The sequence below is a fragment of the Cnephaeus nilssonii genome (assembly GCF_951640355.1).
Source record: "Cnephaeus nilssonii genome assembly, chromosome: 13".
NCBI lineage: Eukaryota > Metazoa > Chordata > Mammalia > Chiroptera > Vespertilionidae > Cnephaeus > Cnephaeus nilssonii.
The window spans coordinates 46,937,054-46,962,596 of NC_137084.1; the positions used below are offsets into that span (position 1 = coordinate 46,937,054).

The 25,543-nt window shown below is 41.5% G+C and overlaps 1 protein-coding gene across 1 annotated transcript in view; it reads right to left on the bottom strand.

The window, feature by feature from the left end:
• INTS4 (integrator complex subunit 4) overlaps positions 1 to 25,543 on the bottom strand; it is a 103,331-nt gene that overhangs the window by 30,046 nt on the left and 47,742 nt on the right. Inside the window, exons 11-16 of the mRNA XM_079787585.1 lie at positions 19,739 to 19,944; positions 14,868 to 15,010; positions 7,727 to 7,842; positions 4,894 to 5,027; positions 3,487 to 3,644; positions 2,098 to 2,191 (exon numbers count right to left, since the gene is read on the bottom strand). Coding sequence (XP_079643711.1) covers positions 2,098 to 2,191; positions 3,487 to 3,644; positions 4,894 to 5,027; positions 7,727 to 7,842; positions 14,868 to 15,010; positions 19,739 to 19,944 — 851 coding nt within the window. The remainder of the gene's footprint in view (positions 1 to 2,097; positions 2,192 to 3,486; positions 3,645 to 4,893; positions 5,028 to 7,726; positions 7,843 to 14,867; positions 15,011 to 19,738; positions 19,945 to 25,543) is intronic.

Below are 25,543 nucleotides of genomic sequence, written 5' to 3' on the forward strand. Positions count from 1 at the left end.
AGCAGCAGCTTTTGCATATGAATGGCCTTCTCTATTGCAGTTTAAACTAGTAAACTTGCAACCTGGTACAGACAGCTCCAAGGCCTCCAAACTCCAAGCAGGGAGGAGAGGACGGCAGTTCTCACTGTAGCTCCTACAGGGTAGCCTCAGACAGCAGCTGAACTAGCCAATGCACCTAGTGGTCAGCGTGAGACACCAGATTTCAACTCCTCACATCCATAAGTGACACATTCGGGAGGCGGACTCAGTGAGCACCAAAACCCCACTCAAACAAGCCCTGTACCACAAGCGTGTCTCCAGCGCAGCAGCGCTTCCATTATAGACACAGCAGGTCCTCACAGCCGATTGGCCTGGAAGTCAATTCCTCCCAGTGTACCAACAGCAATCAAGGCTTTTAACTACACCAAGACTTTCCACTCAGCCCACAAAGGGGTGTACCAAGAGCGACTACCTAGGGTGATTGTGGAAGCTGAGCTACCGGCCCCTATAGGTCACTGACCACACAAAGCCACTCCATCAACACAGGGAGGCAGCCAAAATGCAGAAACACCGAAGTATGTCACGAATAGGAGAGATGGAGGAAAGTAAACTAATGGACGACACAGTGTTCAGAACCACATTTATAAGGTTACTCAAGAATCTTCTAAAAACCGCTGAGAAACTTGAAGAGACCTTCAAGGACCTTAATGAGAATACCAAAAAAATGGAAAAGGACCAGTCAGAAATTATGCATATACTGTCTGAAATAAAGAATATACAGAAACTCAACTGTAGACCACCGTACCTGAAGAGTCAAACCAAAGATCTGGAATATGAGGAAGCAAAAAACACCCAACCAGAGAGGCGGAAAGAAAGAAGAATCCAAAAGTGTGAGGATAGCGTAAGGAGCCTCTGGGATGGCTTTAAGCGTACCAACATCCGAATTTTTGGGGTGCCAGAAGAAGAGAGAGAGCAAGATACTGAAAACCTATTGGAAGAAATAATGACTGAAAACTTCCCCCACCTGGTGAAAGAAATAGACTTACAAGTTCAGGAAGCGCACAGAACCCCAAACAAGAGGAATCCAAAGAGGACCACACCAAGACACATCATAATTAAAATGCCAAGGGCAAAAGACAAAGAGAGAATCTTGAAAGCAGCAAGAGAAAAACAGTTAGTTACCTACAAGGGAGTACCCATACGACCTTCAGCTGATTTCTCAACAGAAACTATGCAGGTCAGACGGGAGTGGCAAGAAATATTCAAAGTGATGAATAGCAAGAACCTACAACCAAGATTACTCTACCCAGCAAAGCTATCATTCAGAATTGAAGGTCAGACGAAGAGCTTCACAGACAAGAAAAAGCTAAAGGAGTTCATCACCACCAAACCAGGATTACATGAAATGCTGAAGGGTATTCTTTAAGAAGAGGAAGAAGAAAAAAAGGTAAAGGTAAAAATTATGAACAACAAAAAGACATCAAATACATATCTACCAACAAGTGAATCTAAAAATCAAGTGAATAAAAAATCTGAAGAACAGAATGGACTAGTGAATACAATAGAATCAGGGACATAGAAAGGGAGGGGACGGACAATTATCAGGGGGAAGGGGGTCTGAGGGGTGCAGAAAGAGATTGGACAAAAATCTTACACCTATGGATGAAGACAGTGGCAGGGGGTAAGGGCATGGAGGGGGGTGGGGAATCAGGTAGAGGGGAGCTATGGGGGTGGAGGGGAAAGAGGAACACCTGTAATAATCTGAACAATAAAGATTTATTTAAAAAAAAACAAAACAAAAAAACAAAAACAAACAAAAAAATAAAATAAAAAAACAATGAAAATCCTTGGGATTCTAAAGAAGATGATTATGTACCTGATCTGCTCTAATTACATAATGATGAAAGAATGCTACCAAATTTTAAAATTTTAATTTCTATTAGAGTTAACAAATATTTAATTAGAGCCAAATACAATTATACCACAGAATATATAATTCTCCTTTGCTAAGTGGCTGCAGAAGGCCATATATTTTTCCAATTATGGCCTCAAACTCAGCCAGATCTGTTAAAGTGTATTCTTAGCATCACACTCACAAGTACAATGGGCCAAACCAACCTTGATGAGAAGAAGTTGACACCGAAGATAGGCAGCAGAGAAGTCAGCTACTCCTGCCAATTCAGACTGAAGTTCTCCAAGTCTTTGCAGATCCCTATAGTAAACAAAACCACAAGCCAAACATAGGATAAGGATAGTAACAGCAACATAAAAATCATGTCAAAGCATTTTACCATTTTACACCTAATGAACTGGTCATAAAATTTAAAACAGCATCCAATGCTGGAGTGGTTATAATGAAGTGGTTCACTCACACTGGATAGTAGATTAAGCTGATACAATTCTTTGGAAAGTGAAATTGTACTATGTTATAAAAGTCACACATATGGTCAAATATTTTGATCGGTAGCTTTATGCCAAGACGTAATTCTAAGGAAAATCTTCAATAGAAATGAAATGCTCCATGCCTCATAATACTCATTGTGTGGATTATTATAGTAAAAATTCAGTAACTAGTTAAATATTCAATGGTAGAGGAATTTTAAACATTACTGTATATCCAGTCAATGGACTAAATACTTTATAGCCATTTATACTAATAAAAGGGTAATATGCTAATTAGACTGGGAGACCTTCCGGACGTCCTTCCAGACAAAGCCATGGTGGCGGGGCCGAGGCAGAGGCAGTTAGGGGCGATCAGGCCAAGAAGGGAGGGCAGTGGGGCAGTTGGGGGTGAGCAGGCCAGCAGTGGGAGGCAGCTAGGGTGGGCAGGCCAGCAGCGGGGGGGGGCAGTAGGGGGCAATCAGGCTGGCAGAGGGGGCAGTAGGGGGTGAGCAAATGTTAACTAAGCACTGGGCACCCAAAATAAAGACTTTATTTCCTAGCTCCTTGCAGCTAGATATGGCCATGTATCTCAAAATCTAGTCAATGGGATGCAAGTAAAATTAAAACGTGCAACTTTGGGGAAGTGTCTTTAAAGGGGCAAGGGCAAAAATAATGCTGTTCTCCTGTTTTTTCCTTTTTCCTGCAGGAATACAGAGGAGATAGAGTTTGGAGCTTTAGGCCTAGGTCCCTGATGACCATCTCAACTCTGTCCTGTCTATAATAAAGAATTAGCCTTTTCTCCTGTTTAAACCATTGTTATTTCGCATTTTCCACCACTTATACTAAATAATATACAAGGAAAGGAACAGATAAAAACAGCTTCTTTGTAACTCTTTCTAGTTTTGTACTAATCATCAATCTGGTCACGTACAGAAAGAGTTTTTCTTTGTATATAATAGGGTCAAACCCCAACCTAATCCAAATATAAACAGATCATAAAACCATGTGTGAGTATTGGCCTATAGAGTCAGAAAAACTAGCCTGTAACCAACACTGGAAATCAAAATAGTCAAGCAGAGCAGAACAACAATGCTAACTGTCAAAGGAAAGGGACAATTATCTCACCTGATGGTGAACTCTAGCAGCTCCTGGGTTCCCTGAGGGTCCAGGTGCTGAAGACTGTACACCCTTTCAAGGCTCTGCTGCAGGAACTGATGGGAAGGATCCTCATGAGGCGTGATATTGGGGGAAACAGCTGATGACACAAGTTTTCTACCTGATAACTAAGCAAACATAGTCAGGTTATAAACTTTTCGAAACACAAATTAACCAGAAAAAAAGTGAGCCAAATAAAGCAAAAGGAACAAAAAGCTAGGGGATTCTATAAATAACCTTTCTCCTCTTCCCCAGCTTCAGTGGGAGAAAGGGAAAGAGAGGAAGCGAAATAGCCACAAGCTGCAAGGAGAAAAAGAGAATGGTAGACTATTATTTTCCATTGCTAACTGAAATACTGAAATAAATGGGCTAACCAAAGAAATAGGACTAAAAATTAATGTTCCCACATTTTATTTATTTATTTATTTATTTATTTATTTATTTAAAATCACTCTCATTTTTATCAGAGCAAAATCAAGACCAAACTATTTACTGCATTAAGTCCAGCTTTAATTTGGCCTAATTAAAAAATTTTTTCCTTATTTATTTATTGACTAGAGGCCCAATGCACAAAATTCATGCAAGAGTAGGCTAGGCCGCCGAAACCGTTTTGGCTCAGTGGATAGAGCGTCAGCCTGCGGACTCAAGGGTCCCAGGTTCGATTCCGGTCAAGGGCATGTACCTTGGTTGCAGGCACATCCCCAGTAGGGGGTGTGCAGGAGGCAGCTGACTGATGTTTCTCTCTCATCGATGTTTCTAGCTCTCTATCCCTCTCTCTTCCTCTCTGTAAAAAAATCAATAAAATATATAAAAAAAAGAAGAAAAAAAAAGAAACCATTAAAAAAAAAAAAAAAAAGAGTAGGCTAGGCCTTCCTTCCCCTGGCTGCCAGCATCGGCTAACCTCTGGCACCCAGGACCCAGGCTTCCCTCCGGCCGTCAGCAGGCACCTGGGACCTGGGATTTCCTTGCAGCCCTGGCTTCGTCCGGAAGGTCGTCCAGAAGGATGTCCGGTCTAATTAGCATATTACGCTTTTATTAGTATAGGTTTCAGAGAGAGAGAAACATCAGTTTGTTGTTCCATTTATTTATGCTTCATTGGTTGATTCTTGTATGTGCCCTGACCTGCAATCTTGGTGTATCCGTCTGATGCTCTAACCAACTGAGCCTGATATAACATAACCAATATCCCAAGGACATTTAAAAAATGAATCGTTTTAAAAGGTAAGAAGCAAAAGTACAAAACAATGAGATAGAGCTCATGAGAGAAAGAGTATGAATGAATCCTTTTTCAGAGAATATAGTCTGTTTTCTACTATTTTAATAACCACAAAGGACCAAAAACCAAAAACAAGGACAAAATATGTTTTTTCAACATACCCTCAAGGCAGGAACAAGATGAGAAAGACTGTCCCGGAGGTAGGCATAGTGCCTGAAGGTATGATCCGAGAACAATGCTGGCATTGTTGGACAGCTTTTAGCAGCATTGAAGATAAGAACCAAAACTGCAATGTCTGATGGATGAGGGAGTTAAGTAAGCCTGGAAGTACAAAAGGTTGGATTTGGCCAGAATCTAGTGTCCCCACTTCCCGCCCCCAAAATTCCCACTAAGTGACTTCAATTTTCTAATACAGAAATGCAAATTCAAACAGAGACAGATTATCCTACTCCATATTATCCCAATTACCAAAGGTATTAAAAAATAATGCCTGTGGTGAGGGCCTGGGGGGCAGAAGGGGCAGGAGAGGGCTGGAAGAGGTTAGTGGGGGGAAAAGAAGGACATATGTAATACTTTCAACAATAAATATTAAAAAAATAAATAAGCAAACAAAAAATAAGAAATTGGCAAAAGAAAAACTTCAAGATAGCAAAAAACCACAACTATATATATAAAAGCTTAAGCAACCGAACGACCAGTTGACTGATTATGATGCACACTGACCACCAGGGGGCAGACGCTCAACACAGGAGCTGCCCCCTGGTGGTCAGTGCACTCCCACAGCCAACCTTCTATGGCTGGCCAACCTCCCGTAGTCCCTCCCCCCAGCTGGGCAACCTCCCGCAGTTCCTCCCCCTGGCTGGGCAGCCCCGATCGCCAGCCAAGCTGAGGGACCCCACCCGTGCATGAATTCATGCACTGGGCCTCTAGTAGTAGTAGTAGTAGTAGTAATGCCTGATGCTATTGGGAATACTAATAAATGGAAAATTTTGGTACATTGGCTACTAAAGTATATACTGGCACAATCCCTTTGGATAATAATTTGGTACTAGATAGTAAGGGTCTTATGAATGTTGAATAAGTCCACATCTCAAATCTATTCTAAGTAAATAATAAGATAGCACAGAAGCATTTATAATAGCAAATAATCAGAAATAACTTAAATATCCCAAATCAGGAGAATAACTATATAACTTATATTTCATTTACTTGGAGTATTAAAAATTATGCTTATAAAGAATTTATAATATTTTATCATAAGCATTTTGTCACACATGAAAATAGCAGACTCTAAAATATAGAAGATATGACAGCTATCTATTATCAAATATTTGTTGATGAAATATATATATTTAAAAAAATAAACTAACAGAAAAATCCCAACCCCAAAATTTAAAAAAAAAAAGAAAATACACCAAAATATTAACAGTTGCTTACTTTGGATAGTAGAACTTTGGATGTTAACTACAAAGTTTCTTCTTTCTATTTTGGGGAATTTTCTTTCTATGAATATTAATTTTATAACAGAGAAAATCACAAATTTAAAGTAGAAGATAAATATAACTTCCCATCTTCTGTATGTACCCCTATGGCAGATCCTGCTATTTGCCTATACCAGTGGTCGGCAAACTCATTAATCAACAGAGCCAAATATCAACAGTACAACGATTGAAATTTCTTTTGAGAGCCAAATTTTTTAAACTTAAACTTCTTCTAATGCCACTTTTTCAAAATAGACTCGCCCAGGCCTTGGTATTTTGTGGAAGAGCCACACTTAAGGGGCCAAAGAGCCGCATGTGGCTCACGAGCCGCAGTTTGCCGACCATGGGCCTATACAATATCCATTAATCTCTTTTTCCTTACTATTAGAATACTGATTTTATTCCAAATATCCTCTAACTTCCTACCTAGAATCTAAACCTGATGATTGGAGCTCTAGTAATAATCACAGGCAACTGAAAATGGCACAACAGAAAGATACAAGAGCCTGGATCACCAGGAATAATGTGCAGCTGCTATACCAGTGCCAGACTGCTTACCTCCAACTTCTTATACATTAAAAATAAATAAAAATCATAATTTGTTTAAGTTATATATGGTGGCAATCTCTGTTACAGCCAAACACATTTCCTAAATAACACAATCCTCACAACTAGAAACCAGAAAAGTACTTTAATAGGCTTTTAAAAATGTTTGTTTTTTTTTTTAATATTTTAAATATATTTTTACTAGAGGCCCAGTGCACGGATTCATGCACCAGTGAGGTCCCTCGGCCTAGCCTGCAGGGATTGGGCTGAAACCGGCTCTCTGACATCCCCCGAGGGGTCCCGGATTTTGAGAGGCTCAAATAAAATCCCTAAACTTCACCAATGGTCTCACACAGAGTGAAAAGAACCATGGGAGAGCATGAATGCATTAATGTAAATGTATTCCCATAACTGGAAAATAATCCAATTGCACGGCATGCTGTCCATGGCAATCACAAACTCATTGAACTTGTATCAGAGGCATAGTAGCTCAGCTGCATCCACTCATTCAGGCTGCATATCAAATTAAACACGCAATAAGACATAGGGAAAAGTCCATAGGCTTTAAATGAAAGGTAGCTGACTGTGAATCCCGGATTTAATGCTTGGAGAGTTACTTAGCCTCTCTGAGCTTCAGTTTTCTCATCTGTAAGCTGGGAATAATACCTCCTTTCACGGTTGTTTGGAAGATCATTGATAAAATGTATAAAGCATTTAAACGGTATGTGGCATATAGTAGGTGTTCAATAAATGGTGTAAAAAATTATTTGTATTAAAAGGCAAAGGGTAATTACTGTGAAAACAAGAAAGAAAGCTGAGAATAACCTCCAGGCTAGGCTACCTCCGAATATACTCTTACCTAAAAGAAATGAAAAAATAAAACTCAGACCACCTAAGCTACACTACAGGAAAAGATGCTAGAATTCCCTGCCAAGTCAGTAGGGTCTATCCTAAGCACAGAGGATACATGCTGGATCATCCATGTCTGGTTCAGCTGTGTCAAAAAATGGGTGGGTGCTCAGGAGCTCTGGAACCAAGGGAAGCACCAGGGTTGGATGTCGACTTCCCAGAAACTTCAGGCATCTGAAATAAACAAAATGAGAGCCCACATTAGTAAGTTAATAAATGCTTTTCAAAGTACTAGGATTTAGAATCAGAAAGCCTGATTCAGAATTACAAATTCTCAACCACCTAGTTTTGCTACTTCTATGACTTCAGAAAAGTCATTCAATTTTTCTAAAACTCAGTTAATTTGTCTAAAAATTTGGTTATTATGAAGACAATAGAGCTGCTATAGCAGATATTACTACTAGTTATTTAACAACTATTTCCCCCATCTTCCTTGCCAAGAGAACCCTGATTTTATTCAGACTAAGGCAGATAGCAAAGTGCTCAGAGAAGGCAGGCCCAGCCCAAAGGCTCAACCACAATTGGTCTAAACCCATCATGGCAACCCCATCCATATTTTCCAGTGACTGGTTTTCAAGTAATCAACTAATCCAGTTCTGGTGAATGGAAGTATGCTGGAGAGCTTCTTAGGTATCATATATAATCTAACCTAATAATACACAAACATGCAAATTGACCGCACCTTCGCTACGCCCACAGCCAATCAGAGCGAACAAGATGGCGGTTAATTTGCATATGCGGGCGCTGAGCAGCCTGGGTCCCGTAAACATCCTCCGGACCCAGGCTGATCAGAGCCTGTAGGCCCATGCTTAGGTCCTGAGTGGCAGGGGCCCAGAACACCCCCTGGCCACTGGGAGCCTTGGCGGGCGGGAACATTCCCACGTCGCCATAGCGACGCGGGAATGTTCCCGCCCCCAAACACTTGTCCTATCTAATAAAAGAGTAATATGCAAATTAATAATCACTCCACTACACCCACAAGCCATGCCCACAAGCCACACCCACCAGCCAATCAGGAACAAATATGCAAATAAACTCAACCAAGATGGCTACGGACACAGAGAGCAGGAGGGAGGCTTGGGTTTCTCTGGCAATGGAGGAAGCCAAGCTTTCCACCTGCCCTTGCCGGCCTAGGCCTCCATTCAAGGCTACAAAGTTTCAATGATAGAAGATACATAAATCCAAACAGAAATGGCGGCAGTCATGGAGCTGGAAAGAGCAGGAGGCTAGGGTTGCCCCCGGCAATGGAGGAAGCCAAGCTTTCTGCACACCCTGGCCTGCCCAGGCCTCCACTCCAGGCTACAAAGTTTCAATTATAGAAGATACATAAATCCCAACAGAAATGGCTGCCACCAAGGAGCAAGCAGAAGGCTTGGCTCCGCTCCAGGCTACAAAGTTTCAATTGTAGAAGATAAATAAATCCCAGATACCAGGGCCTCTGCTTGGGTCGCCAGGGGGCATGGCCGGCCTGCAAACCACCACAGGCCCCTCACCCAGGCTGCCCCATGCCCTACGGGAACCCCCACCCTGATCCAAGACACCCTTCAGGGCAAACCAGCTGGCCCCCACCCATGCACCATGCCTCTATCCTATCTAATAAAAGAGTAATATGCAGATTGACCATCACTCCAACACACAAGATGGCTGCCCCCATGTGGACAAAAGATGGCCGCCACAAGATGGCCAGCAGGGAAGGGAAGTTGTGGACGATCAGGCCAGCAAATGAGGGCAGTTGGGAGGGACCAGGCCTGCAAGGGAGGACAGTTGGGGGTGATCAAGCCTGCAGGGGAGGGCAGTTAGGGGTGACCAAGCTGGCAGAGGAGGGAAGTTGGGGGCGACCAGGCCTGCAAGGAAGGGCAGTTGGGAGGGACCAGGCCTGCAAGGGAGGACAGTTGGGGGTGATCAAGCCTGCAGGGGAGGGCAGTTAGGGGTGACCAAGCCGGCAGAGGAGGGAAGTTGGGGGCGACCAGGCCTGCAAGGAAGGGCAGTTGGGAGGGACCCAGGCCTGCAGGGGAAGGCAGTCAGGGTGACCAGGCCTGCAGGGGGGAGCAGTTGGGGGTGACCAGGCCTGCAGTGGAGGGCAGTTAGGGGAAAACAGGCTGGCAGGGGAGCAGTTAGGCATCAATCAGGCTGGCAGGGGAGCAGTTAGGCATCAATCAGGCTGGCAGGGGAGTGGTTAGGGGGTGATCAGGGTGGCAGGCAGAAGTGGTTAGGGGCAATTAGGAAGGCAGGCAGGTGAGCAGTTGGGAGCCAGCAGTCCTGAATTGTGAGAGGGATGTCCGACTGCCCGTTTAGGCCCGATCCCATTGGGATCGGGCCTAAACGGGCAGTCGGACATCCCTCAAGGGGTCCCAGATTGGAGAGGGTGCAGGCTGGGCTGAGGGACAAGCCCCCCTGTGCATGAATTTCGTGCACCGGGCCTCTAGTTCTATATAATAAAAGCCTAATATGCTAAGTGTCTGACTGTTCGTTCAACCATTCGACCAGTCGCTATGACGTGCACTGACCACCAGGGGGCAGACACTCCGACCGGCAGATTAGCTTGCTCCTGGCGTCTGGCTGATTGGCAATGAGCAAAACGGGCCGGACACACTCTGGAGCCCTCCTACGGTCCCTCCCCGGCCCCGATCGTGCACCAGTGGGGTCCCTCAGGGGATATCAGAGAGCCAGTTTTGGCCCAATCCCCACAGGCAGGCCGAGGGACCCCACCAGTGCACGAATCCATACACCGGGCCACTAGTCTGTCATAAAGTAAGAACTCAATTGGCTATTAATTAGCTATTCATTGGCTTATCAGTTAACTATTATGACTACATTAAGGTCCTTTATAAACTATCAAGAACTACAAGTGTAGCCTAGTGGTTGAGTGTCAACCCATGAACCAAGAGGTCGCTGGTTCGATTCCCAGTCAGGGCACATGCCTGGGTTGCTGGCTCCCTCCCTAGTGTGGGGCATGCAGGAGGCAGCTGATTGATGTTTCTATCTTTCTATCCCTCTCCCTTCCTCTCCAAAAATCAGTAAGAACATATTTAAAAAAAAAAAATGAATTACATGTGTGCTAGTAATTATGCATTTTTATTATTTTTTATTTGTTAAGTTCTGGTTTAGAATGTATAATGAATTGAAAAGAAATATAAATCTTAATTTCTGTTCTCAATGAGTTTATGATCCAGCTGAGGCAAACATGACTAATACAAAGTAATGAACTATCAAATGAATGATAGTCTGCTTTCTACCTATCAAAGGTAGAAGAAATTACTATAATAAGAGAAAGTATCAAAAAGGAGATGGACTTCACCAGGGACTGGAGAATAGGCAGACTGGAAAAAGAAAGAAAACAAACACCATTAATGAATTCCTGGAATGTGGGATATGAAAGGCATCACAGTTAAAACACTTGAGATTGTTAGTAAACTTTTCCCTAGTCCTATTTTTCCTTCTGTGTGGAAACAGCTTACTTCCCTAATTTTCTGACCTCTCTCAGGGCTTTTACTCGCTATGCCTAAGAGACTTTGTAAAGGTTGTAGTTTGGCTTCCAGGTGCCACTCTTTTATTTTGTCTCTTTCTATTCAGATCTCAGGTGGAGAATACAAGAGTTATTAATTGAGTCCCCTCAGAGATCCCTAAGTATCTGGGCCTCTCTAAAGTTAGACTTCAAGTATGACTTATAATGTTTTACTATCTCATCCACCTCCCTATCTACATATTTCTTTCTTCTCTTCCTACCAGCTATTTTGAAGGCTAGGTTTCTGAGATGAATCCAATTTTGGTGTTGTTTTTTTTTTTGTTGTTGTTGTTAATCTTCACCCCAGGATATTTTTCCATTGATTTTTAGGGAGAGTGGAAGAGAGAGGGAAAGACAGAGAAACATCTATGTGAGAGAAACACATCAACTGGTTGCCTCCTGCACGTGTTTCCAGTCCTCCAAAAGCCATCTTAATAATCTCAATGCAGGCAGAGGCTTTTGACTTCCTAAATAACACATTAAGGAGGGGCAAGCTAGGGAGGAGCCTGCAACCAAGATACGTGCCTTTGACCGGAATCAAACCCGGGACCCTTGAGTCCGAAGGTTGACACTCTATCCACTGAGCCAAACCGGCTAGGGCTGAGATGAATCAATTTTTTAATCTCCACAGCACCTAATACAGCGACTGGGTTATAACATATGTTCAATATGCATTTGTTATTAATACACTAAAGCAGGCGTCCTCAAACTACAGCCCGCGGGCCACATGCGGGTGTTTTTGCCGTTTTTTTTTTTTTTTTTTACTTCAAAATAAGATATGTGCAGTGTGCATATGAATTTGTTCATAGTTTTTTTTAAACTATAGTCCGGCCCTCCAACGGTCTGAGGGACAGTGAACTGGCCCCCTGTTTAAAAAGTCTGAGGACCCCTGCACTAAAGGTATATAAACACAACAAACATGTCCTTCAACACTTTTATGTACCTATCTTCAGCAGTGTCTTAAAAATATGCTACTGTGACTATTCCTTCACTCTTTTATCACATTCTTTTTTGATATTTTAAATAAACCACTGTAACCTTGACTTAACATTTCAGTTAAGGGATAAAGGCTGTGTATTTTACCTTTTCTCAAGGCTGCAGCCACCCCTCTGTTTTCTTGAGGTGTGTAAATAAAGCTCTGTGTTTTCGTTCTTTATCTACCCTTTTTTTACAGCTTAAAGAAGTTCCAGGGGAGAAAGGGCTGCTTGGCACCAGCCATGAAGATCCACAGGTGTCCACAGTAAATCTACAAATTCTTGTTTGAAGAAAGTTCCAAAATGAGGGGAGGAAGCTTGAGAAGTGACATATTCCCAGTCCCTCAGCCCCTCTCCCTTTCCAGTGATCCCCCTTTTCAGAGCTGCGCTTCCCATTCCCCTCCCCGATCTCTGTTACGCTTTCCATCTCCATCTTTACAAAAGCCTCTGCCTGCGTTGAGATTATAAGGTGGCTTTTGGAGGACTGGAAAAGTCCCCCATTCAAGATGCCGGCATTCAAATAAACATCTTTTCTTTTTCACCAGCACCTGTCTCAAGAGTTTGTCTTTCGTTGTGGCAGAGGAACCTGCGTTCGCTTGCATCACCATTCATGAGAAGAGATGAAAAAAAATCAAGTGATAGTTAGGTCACTCCAAAATCTTTTGGAGCACTTTAAGGTGAAGGATTTTCTGTCTACAAACATCAATAAAGTCTTAACAGAAATATTCTGGGTGAACCAAATAACCACAAATCTTATTTTAAGGCAAGAAGAATGAACTGTTAAACACTATATAACAATCCCTTTCATCAAGCAGAATGGATTCCTTCTGTGTCCCCAAAAAAGTACAGATACTGACATAGGTGTTTCTCCCTACCTCACCCCACACACCAAATGATTGAGTGCTCCTTGAAGACAATCAGTATATGTATATCAAATTGGGCTGGACTGGACTGAACAAACATGAAGAAACAGCAAAACAAATAACCAGATATCAAAAATGTTACCTAGCTCTCACTGGTTTGGCTCAGTGGATAGAGTGTCGACCTGCAGACTGAAGGGTCCTGGGTTCAATTCTGGTCAAGGGCATATATCTCGGTTGCAGGTTCGATCCCTGGCCCTGATCGGGGCACGTGTGGGAGACAACCAATCGATGTGACTCACATCAATGTTTCTCTATCTCTCTCCCACTGCTTTCCATTCTCTCTAAAAAAATCAATGGAAAAATATCCTTAGGTGAGGATTAAAAAAAAAAAAAAAAGTGTTACCTAGAACAAGACCTCTCTGGTATTTTTTTAAAATATATTTTAAAAAAGGGGGAGAGAGAAATAGAAACATCAATGATGAGAGAGAATCATTGATCAGCTGCCTCCTATATGACTCCTACTGGGGATCGAGCCCCTACCCAGGCATGTGCCCTGACCAGGAATCGAACTGGGACCTCCTGGTTTATAAGTTGATACTCAACCACTGAACCACACTGGCCAGGTTGGTATTTTTAAAAAATATGTATTTTTATTGATTTCAGAGAGGAAGGAAGAGGGAGAGAGAGATAGAAACATCCACGATGAGAGAGAATCATGGACCGGCTGCCTCCTGCAAGTCCCCCACTGGGGATCAAGCCCACAACCTGGGCATGTGCCCTTGATTGGGATCAAACCTGGGACCTTTCAGTTTGCAGGTCCATGCTCTATCCATTGAGCCAAAGTGGCTAGGGCAGTATTTTTAATTTTTAATGTATCTTTTATTCTTGGAAGAATGAAAACATTCTCCCAAGTACCTGATTTGACCATTTTTCTACTCTTAGTAACAAATTTTTCTGGAAATCAAGAAACTACACAGTTGGCATGATCTCATCACATAAGCTTATTTTAATATGTGGAGCACACACTTTTTGTTGTTGTTGGTAATCCTCACCCGAGGATATTTTTTCCAGTGATTTTTAGAGAGAATGGAAGGGAAGCACACTCATTTAATTTTTATATTAAATGTAAGCAAGTAATTCTTCAAACAGCAATTCATGAACAGTGTTAACAGTTTGGTTTTCTAGTCAATAAAGCTAGAGGTAATCAAAGGGGAAAATGATTGAGATTTTCAATCTGCAGACCAAGTGCTGGCCCTGCCTCTAATCTTTACAATGATAGTTGTGATCCTGTACAAAATCCAAAGTAGACAAAGCAGTGATTAACACTACACAGGAGAAAAAGGAAATCTAATTAGCTCACCTCTGTGCTTCCAACACTTACCACAGAGTCTGGCACACAAGGAAGCACATAGCAGGCATACATTTGCTAGGTGGATGGATGGACAAATGAATAAATAATCTAAAATAAAATATTCCATTTAGGAATAAGACTCCTGAAAGTTCAGTTAAGTTGAATCAGGTTTGTAAATTTAAGGCAAAATGGACAGCCGTATGTATTCTCAATCTATGATGATCCAATCTTATATAACAAAAGCCTAATATGCAAATTGTCCTCTCGACCAGGAGTTCGACCCGGAGTTCGACTAGGGGGCAAGGCTGGCCGGCCAATCACGAGAAGCCAACCATGGGAAGGGAGGCCCCGGCCAACAGCTGCAAGCAGCTGCGGGGAGGCCCAGGCAGCCAGAGGACCCTACCTGTGCATGCATTTCATGCACTGGGCCTCTATTGAATAATATCAAGACTGTATATTTACCATGTTATTTGACTCAGTGAGCAAATACACAAAAAATTCCTTACTTCCATATGGAGTCCCTATCAGTAGGGTACTTGGCTAAATTTTTCAGCAGCTCCACCAGTGCAAGATGAATCCCTTCTTTGGTTGAAACATTAGCACAGCATAAGAGTTCATGAAGAGCCTCCCTAATATCTCTGGATGAATCCTTTAAAAAAAAGATAGTATTAATATTAGTAGTCACTATGAATTAGGTGTTATGGAGAAATGTATAAGTTACAATGACAGTATAGGACCAAAAGTCTCAATTTTCTGGAAGAGGCTGGTAGTTGAGAAGACAGAAGTGACATATGAACTGAGATTTGAAGAATTAATTCATTTGTTGATTCATTTGTTTATACATTCTACATTTACTGAGCACTTAGTAAACAGCCAAACATTTGTACCAATGTTGGAGATACATTGTACTATTATGTACCAAATGCTGGAGATACAGCAGTAATTAATATCAAATCCCTGCTCTCAGGAGCTTCATTCTAATGCAAAGACAATAAAATAGGTCAGATAGTCTTTTTTTAAAAAAATTTAATAAATCTTTATTGTTCAGATTATTACAGTTGTTCCTCTTTTTTCCCCCCATAGCTCCCCTCCATCTGGTTCCCATCACACCCTCTTCCCTTACCTCTCCCCCACTGTCCTCATCCATAGGTGTACAATTTTTGTCCAGTCTCTTCCCGCATCCCCCACACCCCTTTCCCCATGAGAGTTGTCAGTCCACTCCCTTTCTATGCCCCTGATTCTATTATATTCACCAGTTTACTCTGTACATCAGATTTTTAATTCACTTGATTTTCAGATTCACTTGTTGATAGATATGTATTTGTTGTTCATAATTTTTATCTTTACCTTTTTCTTCTTCTTCCTCTTCTTAGAGAATACCTTTCAGCATTTCATGTAATACTGGTTTGGTATTGATGAACTCCTTTAGCTTTTTCTTATCTGTGAAGCTCTTTAGCTGACCTTCAATTCTGAATGTCAGTTTGGCTGGGTAGAGTACCCTTGGTTGTAGGCTCTTGCTATTCATCACTTTGACTATTTCTTGCCACTCCCGTCTGGCCTGCATAGTTTCTGTTGAGAAATCAGCTGACAATCATATGGTTGCTCCCTTGTAGGTAACTAACTGTTTTTCTCTTGCTGCTTTTAATATTTTCTCTTTGTCTTTTGCTCTTGGCATTTTAATTATGATGTGTCTTGGCGTGGTCCTCTTTGGATTCCTCTTGTTTGGGATTCTGTGTGCTTCCTGAACTTGTAAGTCTATTTCTTTCACCAGGTGGGGGAAGTTTTCAGTCATTATTTCTTCAAATAGGTTTTCAGTATCTTGCTCTTTCTCTTCTTCTGGCACCCCCATAATTCTGATGTTGGTACGCTTGAAGTTGTCCCAGAGGCTTCTTACACTATGTTCAAATTTTTGGATTCTTTTTTCTTTTATCCTTTCCAGTTGAGTGATTTTTGCTTCTTTGTATCTCAAATCTTTGACTTGATTCTTGCGTTCCTCTAGTTTGCTGTTGGGTGTCTGTATAATATTTTTTATTTCAGTCAGTGTATGTTTAATTTCTAGTTGGTCCTTTTCCATATCCGCGAGTGTCTCTCGCATATCCTCGAGGGTCTCGCTAAATTTATCGGCCTTTTCTAGGAAATTCTTGAAAAACCTTATAACCGTGGTTTTGAACTCTATCTTCAGTCGTTTGTTTTCCTCCATTTCTTTGGTTTGTACTCTGTTTCTTTGTCTCCGCATTTTCGCTGCTTCCCTGAGTTGGTAGGGTAGCTTTGTGTGCTAGTTGTCCTATATGGGCCAGTGGCTCGGCCTCCCCAGTTACCTGAGGTGGACACTCTTAGTGCACCCCTTTGTGGACTGTGTGTACAGCCTTGTTGTAGTTAAGTCTTGATTGTTGTTGGTATCAGTGGGAGGAGTTGACCTCCAGGCCAATTGGCTGTGAAGATCAGCTGTGTCTACTCCGGGAGACAGCCTTATTTGACTAGACTTGCAAAATTGCAAAAGCCTCTGTGCTCAGCTTGGATGGGGCGGAGTTTCAGGGTGGAGCCTACAGCCTTGGCTTCCTGTCAGCCCCGCCCTATGAGGTTCCAGGGTCTCAGTGTCCTTCAGTACTCGCTGCAAGCACCTCTGAGAGAAAGGCACCCTGGAGTTTCGCCGCTGCCAAACAGTCTAGTCTCTCCCCCAATGAATCTGGATTCCCAGATTCTTGCCCGGAACTGGGGTTCAGTGCAGTTGGAACTGGGGTTCAGCGCAGTCCGGAGCTTTTGTCTCCTTCCCGCTAGGGCAATTCAGCGGCACAGTCAACAGTCCATCCTCTGCGCACATTCACGTGCTCGCCTCCGGACCTGTGCCTTTCGCCGCTCCCGAGTTTCTGCCTTACAGCCCAGATTCCCCCCCATATGAGCCTTGGTCCCCAGGGTCTCGCCTGGAACTGGGGTTCAGTGCAGTTGGAGCTGGGGTTCAGCGCAGTCTGGAGCTTTTATCTCCTTCCCACTAGAGAACGCCAGCCAAGCACTCAGCCGCTCCGTCCTCTCCGGCTCCATCCTCTCCACACGCGCGCGCCCGTGTCTCCGTACCTCAGGCTTTTACAGCTCCTCTGATTTTTCTTGTGGTTTTCTCTTTCCTTCTAGTTGTAGGGTTTCTAGTCAGCCAGCTTTCCTATGGTTCTAGATGATGTCCGTTTTGTCTTTTAGTTGTATTTTTGAAATTGTTGTGCTAGGCGCAGTTTAGGTGTTTAACTATGCTACCATCTTGGTTTCTCCTCTAGCAATAATCGAATCAATCCAGATAGTCTTAAGTATTATGAAGAAACTATAAAGCAGGTTAAGGGAAAGAGTGCTGGGTTAGGTGGAGCATTTAACACCAGATAATCAAAGGGAACAGCACACAGAAAGGCCATGAGGTGGAAGCATGTTTGAAAAATAGCAAGGAAACCAGGTAGCTAGTGCAGAGTAAACAAAGAGAGCAGCCCTAACCGGTTTGGCTCAGTGGATAGAGTGTCGGCCTGCGGGCTGAAAGGTCCCAGGTTCAATTCTGGTCAAGGGTATGTACCTTGGTTGTGGGCACATCCCCAGTAGGAGGTTATGCAGGAGGCAGCTGATCGATGTTTCTCTCTCATCGATGTTTCTATCTCTCTATCCCTCTCCTTTCCTCTCTGTAAAAAACCAATAAAATATAAAAAACAAAAAAACAAAGAGAGCAGTACAAGATGATGTCAGGGAAGTGGCCTCTTTCCTCCCCATTTCTTACTCAACCTCACTAAAATGATTTAAAAAAGTCCCCAACAGCCTGGTCGGTGTGACCCAGTGGTTGAGCACTGACCTATGAACCAGGAGGTCACTAGTAAGTCATGGTTCGATTCCTGGTCAGGGTACATGCCTGGGTTGTGGGCTTGACTCCCCAGTGTGGGGCGTGCAGGAGGCAGCCAATCGATGATTCTCTCTCATCATTGATGTTTCTATCTCTTGCTCCCTCGCCCTTCCTCTCTGAAATCAATAAATATTTATTTAAGAAAAAAAGAATTTAAAAGCTGGAAACATACTGATAAGTATAACAGGGTGTTATAAAAATACAGAGAAGTGCTATATAGCCCACGTGGGAGGTGGGGGGTTAGTCAGGGAAGGCTTCCCAGATATGTTGCCTAAAGTAGATCCTGGGAATAAGCTAGTCTGCTGAGTGAAAAGTGGCAGTTTTGTAGGCAGAGGGGGAAAAATTATAGTGAAGGCAAAATAGTGAAGAAAAGCATGATGATTAGTGGAGTGACAACTGCATAAAGTTCAAGGTGAGAAATGATGGGGAAAAAAGTTGAAAAGAAAAGGAGGAGCACAATATAGAGACCATCCATGGAGAACAATCTACAGATTATAAATTTATCTTCTTAGGGAAAAAACATGAAAAATGATAAAGACAACTCAGGAAAAATCTTAATAGAAGTACTAAAAAACTGAAAGAATAATAGAGAATAGAGAACTTCAAAATCAAAGCATCCAGTCAGTCTGTTTATGTAGCAGAAATCTGTAACAAGTGCTAATGAGTAAATATCAAATTACTATCACTCACAATATCTGAAAAAAAGAAAGAAAAGAAAGAAAGCCAGAGACCAAATTAAATTTGCTAATATCTTGAAAAACATCAGTACTTACAAATAAAATCCAGACACTTTACAAAAGTAATCCAAGATCCACTCCTGGGAGGCAAATCTGTGTTTATATCCTGGCATAGCCAAGCACTAGCTATGTAACAAACAAGTTACCTTTTTTCCTGTAAAACTCCAGGGCTCAATAAACGGACCCCTAAGGTCCCTTCCTGCTGTAATATCCTATGACTCACGAGAAGAATTAAATCAAAGGCTGAGAATAATTCTTCATTATTTAGTCCCTGCCTTATCTATAGCCGCTTCCCTCCTCTCCTCCATCTCTTCAACTCTATGCTACAATTACAATGAATTCATTGACTATACCACACCCACTCTTACCTCTGGATCTTTAGACATTCCTCCTCCTGTTTGGTACTCTTCCATCAGTGCTACTCCTTCCTTAGAAAATGCCTCTTTAAGTTCTACTCCTCCTCCAAGTGTCCATTATGTTCCTTCTTTCTTCCCTATCCCCGCAACCTTACCTTACAATTCAGGTTAGATACTCTCTGTATTCCCAGGGAGCCCTGTCCTTTCCTGATCACGGCAACACTAAGCTTTATTTGAATTTCCTGTTTAACATCAGTCTCCTCCATCTTGGGTAGAGTTGTGTGATGAGAAGGCAGAACTGTGCTACCTGTACTTTATCGTATCACCAAAACCTAGCAGAATGCTTGGTTTAAAATAAACAAGAAGTGGTGTCCCATAAGTACTGATGAAGAAATGAGTAACAAACTGTGACTGCTCACCTCTAATACACCGAGGATAGTGTCTAGCTGATCCTCTCGGAGGGTGATATTGTTGGAGATTTTTCTCATGGTATGTATGGACTGTAGACGTACTTCCTCAATTTCGTCATTAAACATGTCAACCAGGAAATCAAGGCACTTCTCAGCAAAAGAGGATGAAGATTGGGCCAGCATGCAGAGAGCCTCCACAGCAGCAATGCGGACCTCTAACAAAAGGAGACAAATACAACTGCGTATCAAATTAAGAGCCATGGAAAAAAATCCAAGGATTCCTTCTCATTCAGTTTTGTCTTTTGCTTTCCACTCCCCTCACCCTACAAACTCTGGGAGATCTCCATGCTCATAGGTTCAGCTTCCACCTTCACTTCAACCTAAGAACATGAACGTTGGTGTCACAGGGACTAAGGTTTAGATCTTGACTGTGCAGACTTGTGATCAAGTCACACATCTGTCTCCATTAACTGAATTTCTTGAAAACTAAGTTTTTATTTATCTCAGTATTCCAACTACAGTAAAGTATTATGGTGGTTTTTTTTTAAAAAAAGGCAGCCAAAATAATATTTTATTAAAACAGGCTAGATACCATTATTCTCATTTTAGAGGTAAGATTCAACAAAGTGCATTAACTTGCCTCAAAGTGAGTGAGAGGAGAGCGAAGACCAGTACCCATGTCTGTTGTTATACAGACTACCATTATATAGTGGTTAAAGGTAGATGCTCTGGAATGATAGGGATCTCAGAGTGAATTGTGAAGAATAATCCCTCCACAAACTTGGAGGTGAACTTTAGCACCTCAATTTTCTCACCTGTTCAATGGAGATAATATTTCCTTACAGAGTAGTTAGGATGACTGAATGACATAATGTAAGTAAAGCACATAACACACTGCCTGGCATATGTTAAAAACTCAACATTAGCTATCACAAGGTCTTGTAAGCACCTTGAAAATAGAGCCATGCAAGAAATTAATGTCCCTAAATAAAGACTGAATGAGTCTAGAACACAGGTGTAGAGAGAGGATAGCTTTGGAACAGAAAAGGAAGTGTTTTCCTCTAGAATTGAAGGTTAAACATCAGTAAGATGACTTAAGATACAGAAAAGTTTTGCGATAGCAAGCAGTGTGTGTGTGTGTGTGTGTGTGTGTGTGTGTGTGTGTGTGTGTGTGTAAGTCAAAAGAAAGAAGATATGAGCTCTAGAACAGTGCCTATCAAACTTTTATGTGCATATGAATTATCTCAGAATCTTGTTAAAATACAGATTCTGATTCAGTTTGTCTGGAATGAGGTCTGAGACTACATGTCTAATCAGCTGCTAGTTGTTGCTGATTTGTGAACCACATTTTGAGAGCAGGGAACTAAGACTAAGCTTCCATATTCTAGTAAACTAACAGGCAAACTGAGAATGGAAAATAGAAGATCAGATATTTGAAGAATGTGGGAAAGATTTAGAATACTCAAAATGACAAATTTAGAGTAATAGAAAATCTAAAATTATTAATTTACACTAATGTGTTTTAACTTAATCCTAAAAATTAGTATTTTCCTTGGGTGTTGGATTGTTTCCAATAAGTAGTCTTTATTTTTCTTTTAAAAATATTGGACTTTCTGGCCCTGACTGGTTTGGCTCAGTGGCTGGAGCTTTGGTCTGCGGAATGAGGGGTCCCAGATTTGATTCCGGCCAAGGGCACATGCCTGGGTTGTGAGCTCGATCCCCAGTACAGGGCGTGCGGGAGGCAGCCAATCAATGATTCTCTCTCATCATTGATGTTTCTATCTCTTCCTCTCTGAAATCAATAAAGAAATATATATATATTTTAAAAAACTAGCCAAGGTTTTAAAAAAAAGTTAAAAAAAAATATTGGACTTTCTGAATAAGAAAAAACCTTAGTTTTAAAGTTTGTCAAAATCATGATCAACTCTTGCCCTGGCTGGATGACTTAGTTGGTTAGAGCATCATACTAGTACTCCAGGGTCAGGGTACATACATAAGTCAACCAGTGAATGCATAGATGAGTGGAACAGCAAATTGATATTTCTTTCTCGCACTCGCTCTCTCTCTCTGTCCTTTCCTCTCTTTCTCAGACCAATAAGTTAAAAAAAAAAATTTGTTAAATCATGATCAACTCTAAAAGCATATTTAATATCAGCATAGTTGTTGGGTTGTTTCAAATAACTAGTCATTAATTTCCTTTTTAAAATTTTATTGTGTTGTCTGAAGAATTTGAAAAACTTTTATTTTTAATGCTTGTCAAAATTATGAACAATAAAAAATCATATCTAAAAAAAAAAAAGAAAATAGAGCCATGTCCTCTACTCTCGGAAGGCTCAGAACATGTAACAGTGAAGTTACTGAAGCTAGGAAGCCCTTCGTTCATTCACTAACAATGTTTCCTGAACGTGTAGGACAGGACAGGCTCTGTGCTAAGTGCCGGGATAGAGTAAGCTACAGACAATGCTCACAAGACTTTTATAGATGCTTGTTTTGTTCCAGTGGTTCCCCCATGGCTCTGCAACACAATGTACAGTTTCAAAAAAGAAAAGAAAACCACTCAAATTGTGGTTAAAACAAATGTAAGTTGTTTTTGTATAAGAAATGTTTCTAGACACTTTAAAAAGCAGAGTTAATACACTTAAGGGAGATGACTCAGATTTTTCTTGGTAGTTATGACTTCCTTCTTCTAATGAGAAGGGAAGGATTTGCTCCACTTCACAAAAAATGTAATTTAAATGTGAAATTGCTAATTACAAAGCAAGCCAGAAATGGACCTAAATATGTTCATTGGTGGCTTTTCTTCCCAGGGCTTTATCTATTACTAGAGGCCCAGTGCACGAAATTCATGCAAGGGAGGGGGTGTCCCTCAGCTCAGCCTGCACCCTCTCTAATCTGGGACCCCTCAGGGGATGTCATCCTAAACCAGCAGTCAGACATCCCCGGGACTGGTCCCCCTAACTGTTCTCCCCTGCCAGCCTGATCACCCCTAACTGCCTCTGCCTTGGCCCCACCACATGGCTTTTCCTGGAAGGACGTCCAGTCTAATTAGCATATTACCCTTTTATTAGTATAGATACCACATTGATTCATGTGTAACTCTTGCAACTCTACCAGAGGAATCACACAGAAACTCCTATCAGCATGAGACAAGAGATGAAAAAATTCCAAGCAAAAACTTGAAAACACAAAGTAAAAACTTGGTGTTTTACTTTGCACCAAGTTTTTACTTTGCACGTACCACCTTGCTACAGGCAGGTAAATAACAATTTCTACTGATCTTTTTGGAGTGCTGAAAGTATATTACAGTCTCCTTAAGGATCCAGAGCAGAGAAAAGGAATTTGCTATGTTGGGGGTTGGGAGGGAACTGTTTTACCCGGCCAGTGTGGCTCAGTGGTTGAGCGTCAACATATTCACCAATAGGTTGCCATTTCTATTCCCATCAGGAAACATGCCCGGGTTGCGGGCAGGATCCCTAGTGCAGGAGGGAGCTGATCGATGTTTCTCTCTCAGTAATGTTTCTCTCTCTCCCTTCCTCTCTCTTAAAAATCAATTAAAAAAAAAAAGAATAAATATCATTAAAAAAAAAAAAAAAGACTGTTTCTCTGGTGTATGAACATGTGTAATTAGATTCTGCCTTTACTATTTACTAGCCTTGTACTGAATACTGAAGTTTTACAAAGACAAAAGACTTCTCCCAGAGCCTACCTGCAAGAATAATTAGTTAATTGCACTACAGCATGATGAATGGTATAATGGAAAGTGCAGGGAGTATAAGAAAATGCAGAAGAGCTCTAGCTGGTTTGGCTCAATGGATAGAGAGTCAGCCTGCAGACTGAAAGGTCCCAGGTTCAATTCCAATTAAGGGCATATGCCCGGGTTGTGGGCTTGATCCTCAGTAGGAGGCGTGCAGGAGGCAGCCAATCAATGATTCTCTCTTATCATTGATGTTTCTCTCTCTCTCCCTCTCCCTTCCTTTCAGAAATCAATAAAAATATATTTAAAAAGGAAGAAAATGTAGAAGAGGCACAAAGCCCATTCAATAGTTTCAGAGGCAGTTTTATGGAATAAGTGACCCCTTAAACAATGCCTGAAGGAATTGCTAGGCCAAAAGAAAGAAAAAAGATCTTTCTAAGCAGAGGAACCACATGTACAAAGGCCCAGAGAGAAGGGAGGAAATGCAACAACTAGAAGATTAAAAGTATGGGTAAAACTAGAGGTTACAGTGCATGAAATGATCTACTCACTTTCCAAAATTAGTCCCTTGATTTATTTATTTTTATTTGTTTGTTTTTGTTAATCCTCACCTGAGGATATTTTTCCATTGATTTTTAAAGAGTGGAAGGGAGGGGGAGAGACAGTGAGAGACAAACATCGATGTGAGAGAGACACATTGATTGGTTGCCTTCTGCATGTGCCCCAACCAGGGCTGGGGAGGTACATGCCCTTGACCAGAATCGAACCTGGGACCCTTCAGTCCCCAGGCCAACACTCTATCCACTGAGTCAAACTGGCTATGACAAGTTCCTTTAATTAAACCTTAGTGACACTGAAAACTGCAGAACTAAACCACATAAACATTAACAGTGATGAAATTAAAATGCAGAATCTAAAGAATGCTAGTGGAAACAAAATAGATTCTAATTACTTGTCTTAGGATAAAACGAGTTTTAATAACTGGACTTCCTTATTATCTAATACTTTTCTATTATAATTCATTTATCAAGTTCATAAGGAACAAGAAAAAGCAGAGGTAGTTTTAACTAATGTCTACATATACAGAAAACCTTACAGCTAATTGTATAGAATAACCCAATTCTTACATCTACTAATAAAACATGGTCTTTCAAAAGTAATTTTCTTGCCCTGGCCAGTTAACTCATTTGATTAGAGCACCGTCCCAATATGGCAAGGTTATGAACTCAACCCCCCAGTTAAGGTACATACAAGAATCAACCAATGAGCCCAGCTGGTGTGGCTCAGTGGCTGAGCATCAACCTATGAACCAGGAGGTCATGATTCAATTCCTAGTCATGGCACATGCCCAGGTTGCATGCTTGATCCCCAGTAGGGGGCGTACATGAGGTAGCCGATCAATGATACTCTTTCATCACTGATGTTTATCTCTCCCTCTCCCTTCTTCTCTGAAATCAATAAAAAACATACATATATAAAATAACCAACCAATGAATGTATAAATAAGTGGAACAACAAATTGATCTCTCTCTGAAAAACAAAAAAGACAACAGATTTCTTAACAGAAACAATGCAAATCAGAAAACTATGGAACACCTATTAATCTAAAATTCAACTGCCAGTGATAATATATTTTTTTAAATTAAGGTGTAACACTTTTTTAAAAACACACATTTTGATTGATTTCAGAGAGAGGAAGGGACAGGGAGAGAGATATTTTGATGAGAGAAAAATCACTGATCAGCTGCCTCCTGCACACCACCTACTAGGAATCAAGCCCACAACCCAGGCATATGTCCTGACCTGGAATTGAACCATGACCTCCTGGTTCATAGGTCAGCACTCAACCACTGAACCACACCAGCCAGGCTGCAACACTCTTTATTCATACAATGGCTTAGAGGTTATACATTATCTGGGTTTAAATCTTGCTTCTGTCTCTTACTAGTGTGGTAATTAATAACAAGTTATTATTGTTATCAGTATCAATAACATAAAATTTTACTACCAATATATTAAGTGCTTACTATAAATGGGTCATGAATTGTGCCAAGTGTTTTATCTATATACTAGAGGCCTGGTGCATGAAATTCGTGCATGGGGGGGTCCCCTCAGCCCAG